Genomic DNA, 13,556 nt, shown 5'->3' with positions numbered 1-13,556 from the left:
ATAAGGGAAATCGGTATACTGGCACTATGATGGCACTCGATTATATATCGTAGACAGGGTGCATAAAAAAAGCCATATATTTGCGGTGGCAACTAACCACGTCTGATCGGTTAATTTATGGCTGCAAAATAAAAAAATTAAAAGCTAGGAATTTCCATATTTATATGGTTAAGATGAAAGTACCACACAGATATTCACTAGCTAAGCATAAAACTTTTAACTTAATTAGTACATATCACATGGTTCAAAATACATATAAAATAGATAAACATGCAAATAGCTGCTTATTCTGCGGCAGCGCTGCAGACAGCTGAGAAGGCACAAAATCCTGTTTGTGCTGGCTTTGCTGCTGAAGGCTAAAGCCCCAACTGAACAGGGCGATGATCGGCTATTAATAAGTGATCCGAACGAGACTTTCGATGAACGGCATGGCACTGAACAATTCCGACTTCCGTGCCCCCTCCCCCTGGTACCTCGTGCGATCCAATCTACATAGTATCTTGAGCTTAGAAGTCGCCAGATCATAGCGACATATATTATTACCTCGCAACAAGATGATTTCATCGCTGAAAGGAGGAAGAGCCATCACAGAGCAAAGACTCCAGGGGTAATCGATGCAGTAACGCCATTGCCACAGCGTGCACAGGCTCTCGTCCGCTACAGGCAGCGTCCATATGTTCAGCATCGTGCAGCTGGTGTTAGACGCCGACACACACAGATCCCGGCCGAGTAGCTCGTCCAGCAAGAAGCTGTTATCAGTGTCCAGCTCATCTGGCAGGCCGGTGATGCCGAACTCCTCTTCCTCCAGGCTAAGATGGAGGATGCCGCGCTCGAGCTTCGTATGCCTCTCGGAAAAGCGCCAGAACATGTAGCCGCAGACAGACACGCCGATCTGGAATCTCTTGGCTGGGTATGGAGGATCACTCGTGATCTCCCTCCAACCGGCACCACCACCTCCTCCTCCAATGGTGAACACCTCCATCCCCATTTTTGTTTCAGCTGGTTCCATTGACTGGAACCGGAAGAAAGCCTGGACTACCTTGTACATGCCGGTGCGTGGATCCAGGCCTAGACCCGAGCAGTGGTAGTTGAATCTTCCACCTCCCATTAGATTGGACCTGGAACTGGTAGGCAGCGTGATGGCATCCCTGGTGGCTGGGTTGAAGACGTGGAGGCTGGTGGTGGTGGTAGAAAACACCAGGCCGTCGCGGTGCGTGAACTCGGTTGTGTAGAACTGCTGATCGTCAGATAAGTCCTTGGCATGCAAGAACGTCGCCACATTATTGTTTCTGGGAGAGGTGGTGGTGGTGCCGCGTTGCAGCTGCCACTGATGGAAGCGGTAGCGATTGGAGGGGACTGGCCACCGATCCCAAGGGACTCTGACCATGCTGTGAGGGTTGATGATGAAGCTGTGGCTCTGCTCCCACCTGGAGGCGGAGCGGCGCAGGTGAGCTCGGATGAACACGGGGTCGTCGATGATGGCTTGCCAGGCTCTGCACGCGGGCTTGAACCGCAGGAGGGACTTGACAGGCAGCCGCACCAGGATCTCCGTAACCATGTCTTCCATCAGCTCGGGAGGAGTACGACGTCGTGTTTGTGTGCTTGCTTCTGCTCTTCCTCCTCTTCACACCCATCTTCTGCATCTTCGTGGCATGCATGCAGCCAAAGGGAGAGAGACTTATGATTATTCATAATGAATTGTGTGCACATATATATATATGTAGGTATAAATACTGCAATGTTCCAGTAATCCAGGTAAGACAGACACTGTTACGGTATCTGTCTAGTAGAGACCAAAAAGGTCTCGTCTAGCTAGTTATACCATAGTATTTCTTTGCAGGGACAGAACAGGTGACACGTACGGCCACCGAGTCCGTCTAGGAGACGGAAAAGTCTCGCCTACGATTTATTTGCGACCACCAAACGAATAAACCAACTGGATATATCTATCTAACCTACTTATCTCTATCTCTATCTCTACCTATTATAAAAGTTTAAGATGTTTCTACCAAATATTTTCGTACGTCGTCCCACTGCTCAAGTCCGATTCCCGCGTTTTTTTGCGATTTTTGTGATGTTTTCGGTTTGTCTGTCCTTCCAGTCCGACTCGAACATAGAAAAATAATCCCCAAGCGATCCCAAATCAATCAAACGAGACGACCAAAAACAGTATGAAAAAGCCAAATTCAATCTAGAGCTCATGAATTTGATCGCAAGAAACTTAATCCTCATCACGGTGGTTACTGAATCAACATCCCAAATCACAAAATCCTCAAAATATTCCCAAATCAAACCGTCGCGATGGAGGAGAGAAGCGCCATCGGCTCCACATCGGGGAGATGAGGGGCAGCCGGGAAGGAGGGGGCAGCGGGCAGCTGCTACCACCACGCCGGGGGAGGGAAGCAGCCGCCACAGCCGCCATCGCCATGCCGGGAAGGGAGAGTAGGAGCCACCGTCAACACGATGTCGGGGAGGGGGGGCAGCTGCTGCCACCACGCCGGGAGGGAAGCAACCGCCGCCGCTGCCGCCACGCTCCCACACCGGGGAGAGGCAGCAGGAGCCGCCTTCGGCTCCACATCGGGGAGATGAGGGGCAGCCGGGAAGGAGGAGGCAGCGGGCAGCTGCTACCACCACGCCGGGGGAGGGAAGCAGCCGCCACAGCCGCCGTCACCATGCCGGGAAGGGAGAGTAGGAGCCACCGTCAACACAATGTCGGGGAGGGGGGGCAGCTGCTGCCACCACGCCGGGAGGGAAGCAACCGCCGCCGCTGCCGCCACGCTCCCACACCGGGGAGAGGCAGCAGGAGCCGCCTTCGGCTCCACGTCGGGGAGGGGAGGGGGCAGCCGGGGAGGGGGGCGTAGCAGATGCCACCAGGACGGGGAGGGGAGCAACCGCCACCACGCCGGGGAGGAAGAGCAGCAGCCGCCGCTAGGGAGGGAGCAGCAGCCGCCGGGGCTTAGGATTCGAGGAGACAGGAGAGATGGCGAGAGAGGATGGAGATGACGAGAGATAGCGAGAGAGAAAAAAAGAAAGAGGCGGATGGAGAAAAGGCGAACCTGCACGTCAGCACGTGGCATCTGACTCCTAGCATATTTTTATTTTCACCCCTAATAGTATATTTTATCATATACTTCAGTATATACAAAATATTTTAAAAGATACCCCTATATTAGTACTCACAAATTGATGTCTAGGGCCTTGAAAGTTTTAATTAATTGATGTCTAGGGCCTTGAAAGTTTTAATTTTTCAAGACTGGTATGATGTACAAATAGTAATCTTTTATAGCTCTGCATAGTTGACCATAGATGTCATTAACCTATACAAAATATATACGTTATATAAATTTCGTGATTATCTTGTGGTTTTGACAAATCTATAACTATATAAATATTCGTATTTTTCCGGTCGTCACATCGTCCGCCAGGGGATTTTTCGTCCCTCCCCCACCCCCCAAAAAATTCCAGTCGGATAAAAAAAATCCCGATTGTTCCCAACCCTTTTGCCTCCAATTCCCATACTATATGAATTACAAAATCACTTAATTGCAATCCCAAATCAAAACCATGAATCTCGACAAAATCAACATCCCAAATCAAAAATAAAATCCAAACCCTAACCGTAGCTGCCTACCGGAGCCGCCCTCCTCGTGGTCGACGTCGTCGCCGCCGTTATCGCCGTCGTCCGTCGTTGTCGTCGTGGTCGTCGTCGATATCGCCGCCTTCCGCCGCGACCGGCTCCTGAGCCCACCACCGCTCCCAGCCGCGTCGCCACACCGAGGAGGGGGAGCAGCAGCCGCCGAGCCCACATGCGGTCGGCGTCGATGCCACCACCGCCGTCAGATCCACCGCGGGAGGGAGGCGAGAGGGGTTGAAGGGAGCCGTAGCCGCCGGATCCGTCCTCGGCCGCCACCACCACGGCCGGATCCACCCACGGTCGCCGCCGACGCCGGATCCGTCGCACGAGGCGAGAGTGAGGGGGTAGAGGCGCCGCCGTGGAGGGCGAGGGGGAGGGGGAGCGGCGCCGCCGGTGAGGGGGAGAGGCGCCGCCGTGGAGGGGGAGGGGGAGCGGCGCCGCCGGGGAGGGGGAGAGGCGCTGCCGGGGAGGGGGTGGAGGAGCGGCGAAGGGAGAGAGGCGGCGCCATTGAGAGAGAGGGAGGGGGGTGGGGAATGTTTTTAGGGTTAGGGTTTTGATCTTTCAACTTTTATATATTGGGCGCGATCAATCAGGACCGTCCATCAGATAGAACCGCTCAGCTTCTCCCTCGTCGGGCCTTCCCAGGCCGCCCACACTATTGGGCCGCTTGTAATCTCACAGAATAAGTTTATTTAATATCCCTAAAGTTGTCCCGAATTTGTTCTACTCCGCACGGAATAAGTTGACTTGAGGTCCCTTAAGTTGAACTTTTTTTTATTTCATTAGGAATAGATTTTCTTTAAGAGCTCATATCATGTAAAACTAAATCCTAATCATCTAATATTTTTATATTTAATATAATTTTAGTTTACCCATTGCAACGCACTGGCATTTTTTCTATAATTTATAACTAATATAAATATTCGTATTATTCCTTTCGTCACATCTATTTTCGTCCCGTTCGTCCACGTGCTCAATCCGATTTGGTTAGCAATAGCCATGGAAAAAAATTGCAAAAAAGAAACCGGCGGCCGCCGACGCCACCACCGCCGCCGGAGGGAGCGCCGCTGTCAGATCCGCCCGCGGTGGCCGCCACCGCCGATGGATCCACCCTCGGACGAAGCCGACGCCGCCGTCGACGCTGACGGGGAGAGGGAGAGGGGGAAGGACGGCCGTCGCCGCCGTCTCCGCCGTCGCTGCGCCGTGCCGACGAGTTGGGAAGGAGAGCCACCGCCGCCACTGCTGCTAGCATGGGGAAGGGCGCCGCCGCCGCCCACCGTGGGGAAAGGCGCCGCCAGAGGGGAGGGGAGGGGAAGCGGCGTCGGGAGTGGGGGAGGCGGCCGACTCGGCTGTGGGGGGGGAGGGGGAGGGTTAGGGTTAGGGTTTTCATAAGGCCGTGGGCCGACCGGCAAGGGACGGAAATAAGTCTATTTTAGGTCCCTCGGGCCAAAGAAAAAGAGAAGTTTATTTTTAGTACTTTATTTTTTTCAGAAGCATTACAATTATAGTAATTATGTGTTTATTTTGAAGCAAACCTAAAAGGAAGTATTTTCTTTCTTTTTCTAATTACATAATTGTTAAATGATGTCTGTATTATTAAAATTAGCAATTAAGCTCTGAAAATTCCAATAAAATTTCAAAGAGCGTAACTAATCATGGAGAATTTAATAAAATTAAATTTAACCATATCATTTTATTTCTCACACTTGCTTTACTTGTAAATTCATTTAATTATACACATACCTACTTAAAAATACCAAATATTTCAGCGAATCTGTATTTTAATTTGTATTTTAATTAATTGCATATTTTTCTGATTTGTACGCTTCCCGGTGCAACGGACGGACACTTTTGGTCAATATACACACTCTGTAATCACCCGGTGCAACGCACGGGCACTTTTGCTAGTTTTATATATCTATATCTACATCTACATCTACATCTACATCTACATCTACATCTACATCTACATCTACATCTACATCTATACCTATACCTATACCTATACCTATACCTATACCTATACCTATACCTATACCTATACCTATACCTATACCTATACCTATACCTATACCTATATACCTACTTAAACAATACGTAAGGATTCCGGTAAAATTTTCGTCCGTCGTAAAAAAAAATTTCATCAGTCCCTATCGCGTCATCCCGAGTCCGCATCAAATTGGTTTCAGTCAAGATTTTACATAGATCGGATTAAATTTAAACCACATCGTGTTACACCATGAGAACTTCAATATACAACATACAAAAATTCCACACTGGCATGATTTCAGAAACCCTAAATCGAAAAGTCCCCAAAATTAGAACCTCGGCAAGCGAATCGGATTGATGACTTACCGATTTGGCAAATTGCTGCCATCATGTGATGCGAGCACGGCATCAGCACCGCCGTGCACGCACCCTAGCCATCGCCTTGGACCGGCCTTGCGCCCGTCTTTTGGGGGTCGTGTGAGGTCGAGGCTCGTCATCGCGGCCTTGGCTGCGTGCGGAGGAGAACCAGGACGGCGCCACGCATGACATCAGACCGGGCTCGGGTGGCATCAGTTCGCTGCACGATATCCGAGTGGCTCAGACAGCCGTGGCTTCACGCTACGCGCCATCGCCGCTCGCCGGAATTGTCGCCACCGCCGCTTTTCACGAGAGAAAGGAAGGGACTTCGCGCTGTTGCCGCTTGTTGGAATCATTGTGGCTCCGCCGGAATCGTCGCCGCCACCGTCGCTCCGCCCGAATCGCCGCCGCCGCCATTGCTTTTCACGAGAGAGAGGAAGGGAATCGGGGAAATGATTTTAGGGTTAGGGTTGGGCTGCCAAATTTTTGTCCACGTTCGAATCAAATCGGGATCGCCCATTAGATCGGACGGCCTCGGCGTCTCCCGTGTCGGGCCGGCGCCATTGCCACGCTGTCGTGCTGATGGGCCGCCTCATGAACCGTGCACGCGTACTCCACAAAGAAGCAGGCAGGCCGCAAGTTTTTGGGCCAGGCTAAAATCGGTTTTTTCTATGTGTGATTTTAAGTATTTTCTATTTTCAAAAATAGCATTAGTACCATTTTAATTGCTTAAAATTGCTGAAAAAATGCAAAAAAAAATATATGATTGCTTATTAATCTTATTCTAGGTAAATGGAATCAACGAGAAATTTGATTATAAATTCATATAAACTTTATTTATGTTCATGTTTCTTAATTATTTTTGCTCAATAAGATTAAAACCATCATATCCCGTGTATCTATCAAATTAGACTTAACTCCTATTGATTTGGCAACCATTCAAATTAGACTCGATTTTACTGATTTGGGAGTCCGAAGGTGTTAACATGTTTTCTAGCCTAATTAAAAAATACGTAAGGCTTCCGGTAAAACGTTGCGTCCATCGTCCGTTTTATCCACACATGCGATTGGTTTCATTAATTTTTTTTCCGTGCGTACAACGACTCCGATTTGTTGCCATTTATTAGTTCAAAGTGATTTTTGCAATCAAGTGAAGCAAGCGCTATGTGATAGCTTGCCATGTGGGTCAACATCATGATCCATAATGTCAAAATACTACACATGCAAAGCATCATGAACCTAACCGATTAGTCTTCCTGTTGCAACGCACAGGTATTTTTTCTAGTAAAATTTATTAATTTTCCAATCGTCACGTAAATTTTTGTACGTCGTCCGAAATTTACGCGCCGCCTGAATACGTCCGCTAGCTTTTATTGTACACGTATGAATTTGGTATTCTCTTATCCACGCGCTTCATCCATCTCTAACTTTTTGGTCCGTCCACGTCATCCGCATGCTTCCTGCGCGGCGTGGAAGAACAGCATGACCGATTCTGCATCAAATACAAGCAAAAGAAACTCATGATCCAGTTGAACGAATAGGAATCAGGAGTTGAGGACAAACCACAAATCACAGATTACGAATCTAACTATTCAAATCAATCACACGGATCGAAAATCCGAGACGAAGGAATTAAGAGAAAAGAATAGCCGTGGAGCCATGCCAGAGGTATAGCCGCCTTGAGGGGCTGTCTGGCCCCGAAGGCTCGATCGGCGAGCATCACCATCACCGAGAGGCGAGAGGTAGGGAATTGAAGGACGTGATGCTTGGAGTTAAGAGGTCAGCGTGGACAATATGTCCAGAGATGAGGTCGGCCGTCGGCAGCCTTGAGCAGCATTGCCTCGGCGTCGACGCCGGCGGCATTAATTCATCTGGCCCAGGCAAGGCCCAGCGACATAGATGACAGATCGAGGTGAACCTGACACCGTGGCACGGCGTCGATCGAGCCGAAGGGTTCGACCACGGGTATCGTGGTATGCGGTTTGCCATCGATCTGTTGTTGTGCCAGAGGCACGAGGAGAGACCGAAATAGGGGCCGGATCGGAGTCGAGCAGATCGGGAGAGACGCTGATGACGAGGCGGGCCGGCGCAAGCGTGCAGCACGTTCCTGCGAGAATGAATATTGACACTGGTGGTGGTGCGCGTCCCAGACGTCGGACGCGGAGAAGACGATGATCAGTTGCCTGGTGTTCGCGGTGCTCGCCGCGGTGCTACAGAGATAGATCGGGCCCCTCACGATACTGTTTGCAAGAGCAAGTTAACACTCCCTTCTCGTTTTCCGTACGCACGCTTTTCAAACGGCTAAATGGTGCGTTTTTTAAAAAAAAGTTTCTATATAAATGTTGTTTTAAAAAATCATATTAATCTATTTTTTTAAAAAAATAGCTAATACTTAATTAATCATGCACAATGGACCGTTCCGTTTTTCATGCATAGGATATGGGTTCCCAGCACCCACCTTCAAACACAGCCGTGTCTGTGGCTGTACACGCTGCTCCGGACGGTGGCCTTGGGCTCTATATATGTTCCAGTGCTCCTCCTTTGTGTCCTACTCCAACCGGCACGACGATGTCGGGGCCCTCGTTAGCACACAGCTAGCGAACGGACGACGAACAGCTAAGATCGACGACGCCGCGTGAGCTGTGGGTTTATATGCATGCTCCGGCGGATTCATTTTCGATCCGTCGATGAGGATCATGCAATTATAACAGCTGGTATTTAGCTTTTGTTGGTTACAATCATAAGAGAATGTCTGTTTGCAGGTGAGGATCGGAAGATCACTCCTACAAAATAGGTTTTTTCAAACTGTTCAAACTGATTTTCGCATGTGATTGGGCCAGCCGCATGCACGAAAAGGTCAGCAAAAATCATGATTTTTGCATGCGGCTAAAACGATCGCATGCGAAAATCCGATTTTTACATGCGGTCCCTTAAGTTGTCTGACTGCAAAAAGAAAAAATCGAAAAAAAATAAAAATCCCGAAACCCTAGCTCACTGCCGTCCTCGTTGTCGCCGTCGTCGTCGCTCGCAGCCACTGTGATGCAGCAACGGGGGTTCCCGATCTTTCGATGAGAGGAGGATAAACTTCGATTTGGGGAAGGATACGACGTTGGCGGTCCGACTACAACTACCACAGGGGTGCTGCGCCTTAGCAACCGGTACACCGACTCCACGTTGTTGCTGTTCTTGCCGTGCCAAGAACAACCTTGAACCTGCAAGCAATCAAAGAACAAGCAAGAACAAGTTGACAAGGAAACAGCTCACGGCACTTGTCAAATGATGAAACTTAAACAAACCAAAATGGGGTTCTGAATACAAGTATCCGGGTGGTCTAGCCGACACACGCGAGTACAAGGAAGTAGCTGCAGCTAAACTTACATCAAAACAAAACCCAAAGTGCAAAATGGTGGCTGCTAGGAGTTTATATAGGTGGAGGAATGACCAGGAGAGGAGGTGGGAGCAAACCCTAGGTTTTGTGGACCCCTAATGGGCTGTAATGATACAAGGCCCAAGCCCAAGTTTCTGATGTAAAGAACTATTTTCGTCATTCTGAGCAGCCTGGGTCAAAGTTGATGGTGAGGCCACACATAGCTGAAAGTAGACGACGAGATCTTTCCAACAAGTACTCATTTGCCCCGTTTGCCCTCCGGAGTGAAGAGCATTGACTTCATCAAATCAGCGCTGCTAGTGCTGCTTGCGATTTGGTTCCTCTCCCATATTCCTAACAACAAGTAAATCATAACAACCATTTAGTAGCACCCAATTCTGAGAAGAACTTGTATGATTAGCTAGGAATGACTTTACCTGATAATTAAGTTCACGAGCTCGAGCTCTAGTCATTGGTCCTTGCTGTGCAATAGGCGTGGTTGTATCGTTGGAAGGGATGTCCACATCATCCTCCCCTTCTTGCATTTGAGTCGTCCTCGACTCTAACTCATCTTCTTCTACCAAATATGGCTTTAAATCTGCAATGTTAAACGTGGGGCTAACCCCAAAATCGGCAGGTAGCTCAAGCTTGTATGCATTGTCATTAATCTTTTGTAGCACTTTGAAAGGACCATCAGCTCTAGGTAGCAACTTAGATTTTCTCAAATTAGGGAACCTATCCTTTCTCAAATGCAACCAAACCAAATCACCAGGTTCAAAAGCAACATGTTTCTTTCCTTTGCTCCCAGCAAGTTTATACTTAATATTCATGTGCTCTATGTTCTCCTTAGTGGTCTCATGCAGTTTTAACATCAATTCAGCGCGATATTTTGCATCAAAGTTCACTCTCTCTGAAGTTGGGAGGGGCAAAAGATCAATTGGAGCACGGGGTAGAAGGCCATAAATAATCTCAAAAGGGCACTTCTTAGTAGTAGAATGTTGTGAACGATTATAAGCAAACTCAACATGAGGCAAACATTCTTCCCACATTTTAATATTCTTTTTCAAAACAGCCCTAAGCATTGCAGATAATGTTCTATTCACCACCTCAGTTTGTCCATCAGTTTGGGGGTGACATGTAGTAGAAAATAAAAGTTTAGTCCCCAACTTAGCCCACAAGGTTCTCCAAAAATGACTAAGGAATTTTGTATCGCGATCAGAAACTATGGTGTTTGGCACTCCATGCAAGCGAACAATCTCACGAAAGAACAAATCAGCAACATGTGTAGCATCATCACTCTTATGACAAGGTATGAAATGCGCCATCTTAGAAAATCTATCTACAACAACAAAGATACTGTCCCTCCCCTTCTTTGTTCTAGGCAGCCCTAAAACAAAGTCCATAGAAATATCCTCCCAAGGCACACTAGGAACAGGCAAAGGCATATACAAACCATGAGGGTTAAGGCGTGACTTAGCTTTTTGGCATGTTGTGCAGCGAGCAACGAACCTCTCCACGTCTCTCCTCATCTTACGCCAAAAGAAATGATCAGCAAGGATATCCTCCGTCTTCTTCACACCAAAGTGTCCCATCAGCCCTCCACCATGCGCTTCCTGCAATAATAGCATACGCACGGAGCTAGCTGGAATGCATAACTTATTAGCTCTAAACACAAACCCATTGGTGAGAACGAATTTGTTCCAAGTCCTTCCCTCCTTGCAATTCAACAACACATCTTTAAAATCATCATCGTGCGCATATTGCTCTTTTATTGTTTCTAAGCCAAAAATTTTGAAGTCAAGTTGGGATAGCATTGCGTAACGTCTAGATAAAGCATCAGCAATGACATTTTGTTTTCCCTTCTTATGTTTGATGACATATGGAAAAGATTCAATAAATTCAACCCATTTAGCATGCCTACGGTTAAGTTTTGCTTGACTTCGAATGTGTTTCAAAGATTCATGATCAGAGTGTATAACAAATTCTTTGGGCCATAAATAATGCTGCCATGTTTCCAATGTTCGCACTAGAGCAAACAATTCCTTATCATAAGTAGAATAATTCAAACTAGGCCCACTCAATTTCTCGCTGAAATATGCTACAGGTTTGCCTTCTTGTAACAACACACCACCCAATCCAATCCCACTAGCATCACATTCAAGCTCAAAAGTTTTGTTGAAATCAGGAAGTTGGAGTAAAGGAGCGTGTGTTAACTTATCTTTCAAAGTGTCGAATGCATTCCTTTGTGCTGCAGCCCAAGTGAATGTGACATTTCTCTTGGTAAGCTCATGTAATGGGGCTGCAATGGTGCTAAAATCCTTCACAAAGCGGCGGTAGAACCCAGCAAGTACTAGAAAACTTCTCACTTGTGTGATCGTTGTTGGAACCGGCCAGCTATGTATGGCTTCAACCTTGGCTTGATCTACTTCAATTCCCTGCGGAGTCACAACATAGCCAAGAAAAGAGACTCGATCTGTGCAAAATGTGCACTTCTCAAGGTTACCAGATAAACGTGCATCTCGTAGAGCATCAAAAACAGCATGCAAATGACCATGATGATCCTTTATTGATCTGCTATATATGAGAATGTCATCAAAATATACCACCACAAATCTGCCAATGAAAGCACGTAAAACTTCATTCATTAAGCTCATGAAAGTACTGGGTGCATTAGTGAGACCAAAGGGCATGACTAACCACTCATATAGGCCGAATTTAGTTTTAAAAGCTGTTTTCCATTCATCTCCTAACTTCATGCGAATCTGGTGGTAACCACTACGCAAATCAATTTTAGAGAACACAAGTGAACCACTCAATTCATCAAGCATATCATCTAGCTTAGGGATAGGATGACGATATCTGATTGTGATGTTGTTAATTGCTCTACAATCCACACACATGCGCCATGAGCCATCTTTCTTAGGAAATAAAAGCACGGGGACAGAACAAGGACTAAGAGACTCACGTACATACCCCTTGTCGAGTAACTCTTGCACTTGACGCTGAATCTCCTTTGTTTCCTCCGGGTTGGTCCTGTATGGCGCACGGTTTGGCAGAGAGGCCCCAGGAATGAGGTCAATTTGGTGCTCAATCCCTCGAATTGGTGGCAGCCCCGGTGGAACCTCCTTTGGGAAAATATCAGCATACTCCTGCAAAAGGTTAGTGACCGGAGGAGGCAAAGAAATAGGAGTATCCTCAATTGGAAATAAGGTTTCTTTGCAAACCAAAGCATAGCAAACAACAGTGTCAGTGTCAACTTCATCCAAATCTGATTTTGTTGCAATGAAACAAGATCCCTTCAGCTTAATCTCATTTTTATTATTTTGAACAGAGTTGGTGGGTTTCTTCTTATGCTTCTCAAGTTCATTAGCCGCAATAAGATGCTCACTCCTAGTACGCTCCTGATTTTTTTGTTTGCTAGCTCTAGCAAGTTCATCCTTTAAAATAACTTCAGGAGACATAGGATGTAACACAAGTTTTTTCCATTATGCACAAAGGAGTATTGATTGGATTTGCCAAAGTGTAAAGAATCTTTATCAAACTACCATGGCCTACCTAATAACATAGAACATGCTTGCATAGGCACAACATCACAGTTGATTGAATCATGATAAGAACCAATGGCAAAATGTACTCTTACCAATCGTGTTACCTTTACCTTGCCGCTGCTATTAAGCCATTGAATATAGTAGGGCTGTGGATGTGGCTGTGTGCTCAATGCAAGTTTTTCCACCATTTCAGCACTAGCCAAATTATTGCAGCTTCCTCCATCTATGATCACGCGGCAAGAGCGTTCCTTGATCACACACTTGGTTTGAAACAAGGTGTGGCGCTGATTCTGTTCAGCCCTTTCCATTTGTGCGCTTAGCACTCGCTGCACCACGAGGCTCTCATAGTGCTCTGCAGCTTCAGCCCCAATGTGTTCCTCATCTTGGTGGGGCGCGTCACCTTCCCCTGCATTGTTAGTTGCAAGCAAAGCATAGGTTTCTTCATCTAAATCACTAGCGGAGGAGTACCCACCATCAGCTCTCACAATCATTACACGAGTGCTTGGGCAGTCCTTGCGCACGTGACCATAGCCCTTGCAGCGTAGGCACTGAATATCTCTTGTCCTTCCTGATGAAGCTACTGATGATGAGCTCTTGGAAGGTGTAGCAGCAACCCCTCTTGTTGGTTCACTCGGGCATGGTGTAGAGTTTGTTGTAGAGG

At 47.4% G+C, this 13,556-nt stretch overlaps 1 protein-coding gene across 2 annotated transcripts; it reads right to left on the bottom strand.

The window, feature by feature from the left end:
• Nucleotides 1-202: 202 nt before the first annotated feature.
• LOC4329351 (F-box only protein 8) lies at nucleotides 203-6,447 on the bottom strand. 2 transcript variants are annotated; one of them, XM_015770648.3, is made up of 2 exons: nucleotides 5,990-6,447; nucleotides 203-1,643 (listed from the first exon to the last, which is right to left on the bottom strand). In XM_015770648.3, exon 2 carries the CDS (start codon nucleotides 1,565-1,567, stop codon nucleotides 392-394), a length of 1,176 nt encoding a protein of 391 aa, XP_015626134.1. In that variant the 5' UTR covers nucleotides 1,568-1,643; nucleotides 5,990-6,447; the 3' UTR covers nucleotides 203-391. The 2 variants fall into 2 exon arrangements, with proteins under 2 accessions (XP_015626134.1, XP_066163310.1); XM_066307213.1 differs by lacking the exon at nucleotides 5,990-6,447 and adding an exon at nucleotides 3,632-3,980.
• Between the last annotated feature and the right edge of the window lie 7,109 nt (nucleotides 6,448-13,556).

This window comes from Oryza sativa, chromosome 2 (genome assembly GCF_034140825.1).
Source record: "Oryza sativa Japonica Group chromosome 2, ASM3414082v1".
Taxonomy (NCBI): Eukaryota; Viridiplantae; Streptophyta; class Magnoliopsida; order Poales; family Poaceae; genus Oryza; species Oryza sativa.
The sequence above is the reverse complement of the archived record's forward strand: the minus strand, read 5'-3'. Positions and strand labels throughout refer to the sequence as shown.

Excerpts from the sequence above, each read along its gene's own strand:
- LOC4329351 (XM_015770648.3), bottom strand. The coding sequence starts at position 1,567 with ATGGAAGACATGGTTACGGAGATCCTGGTGCGGCTGCCTGTCAAGTCC.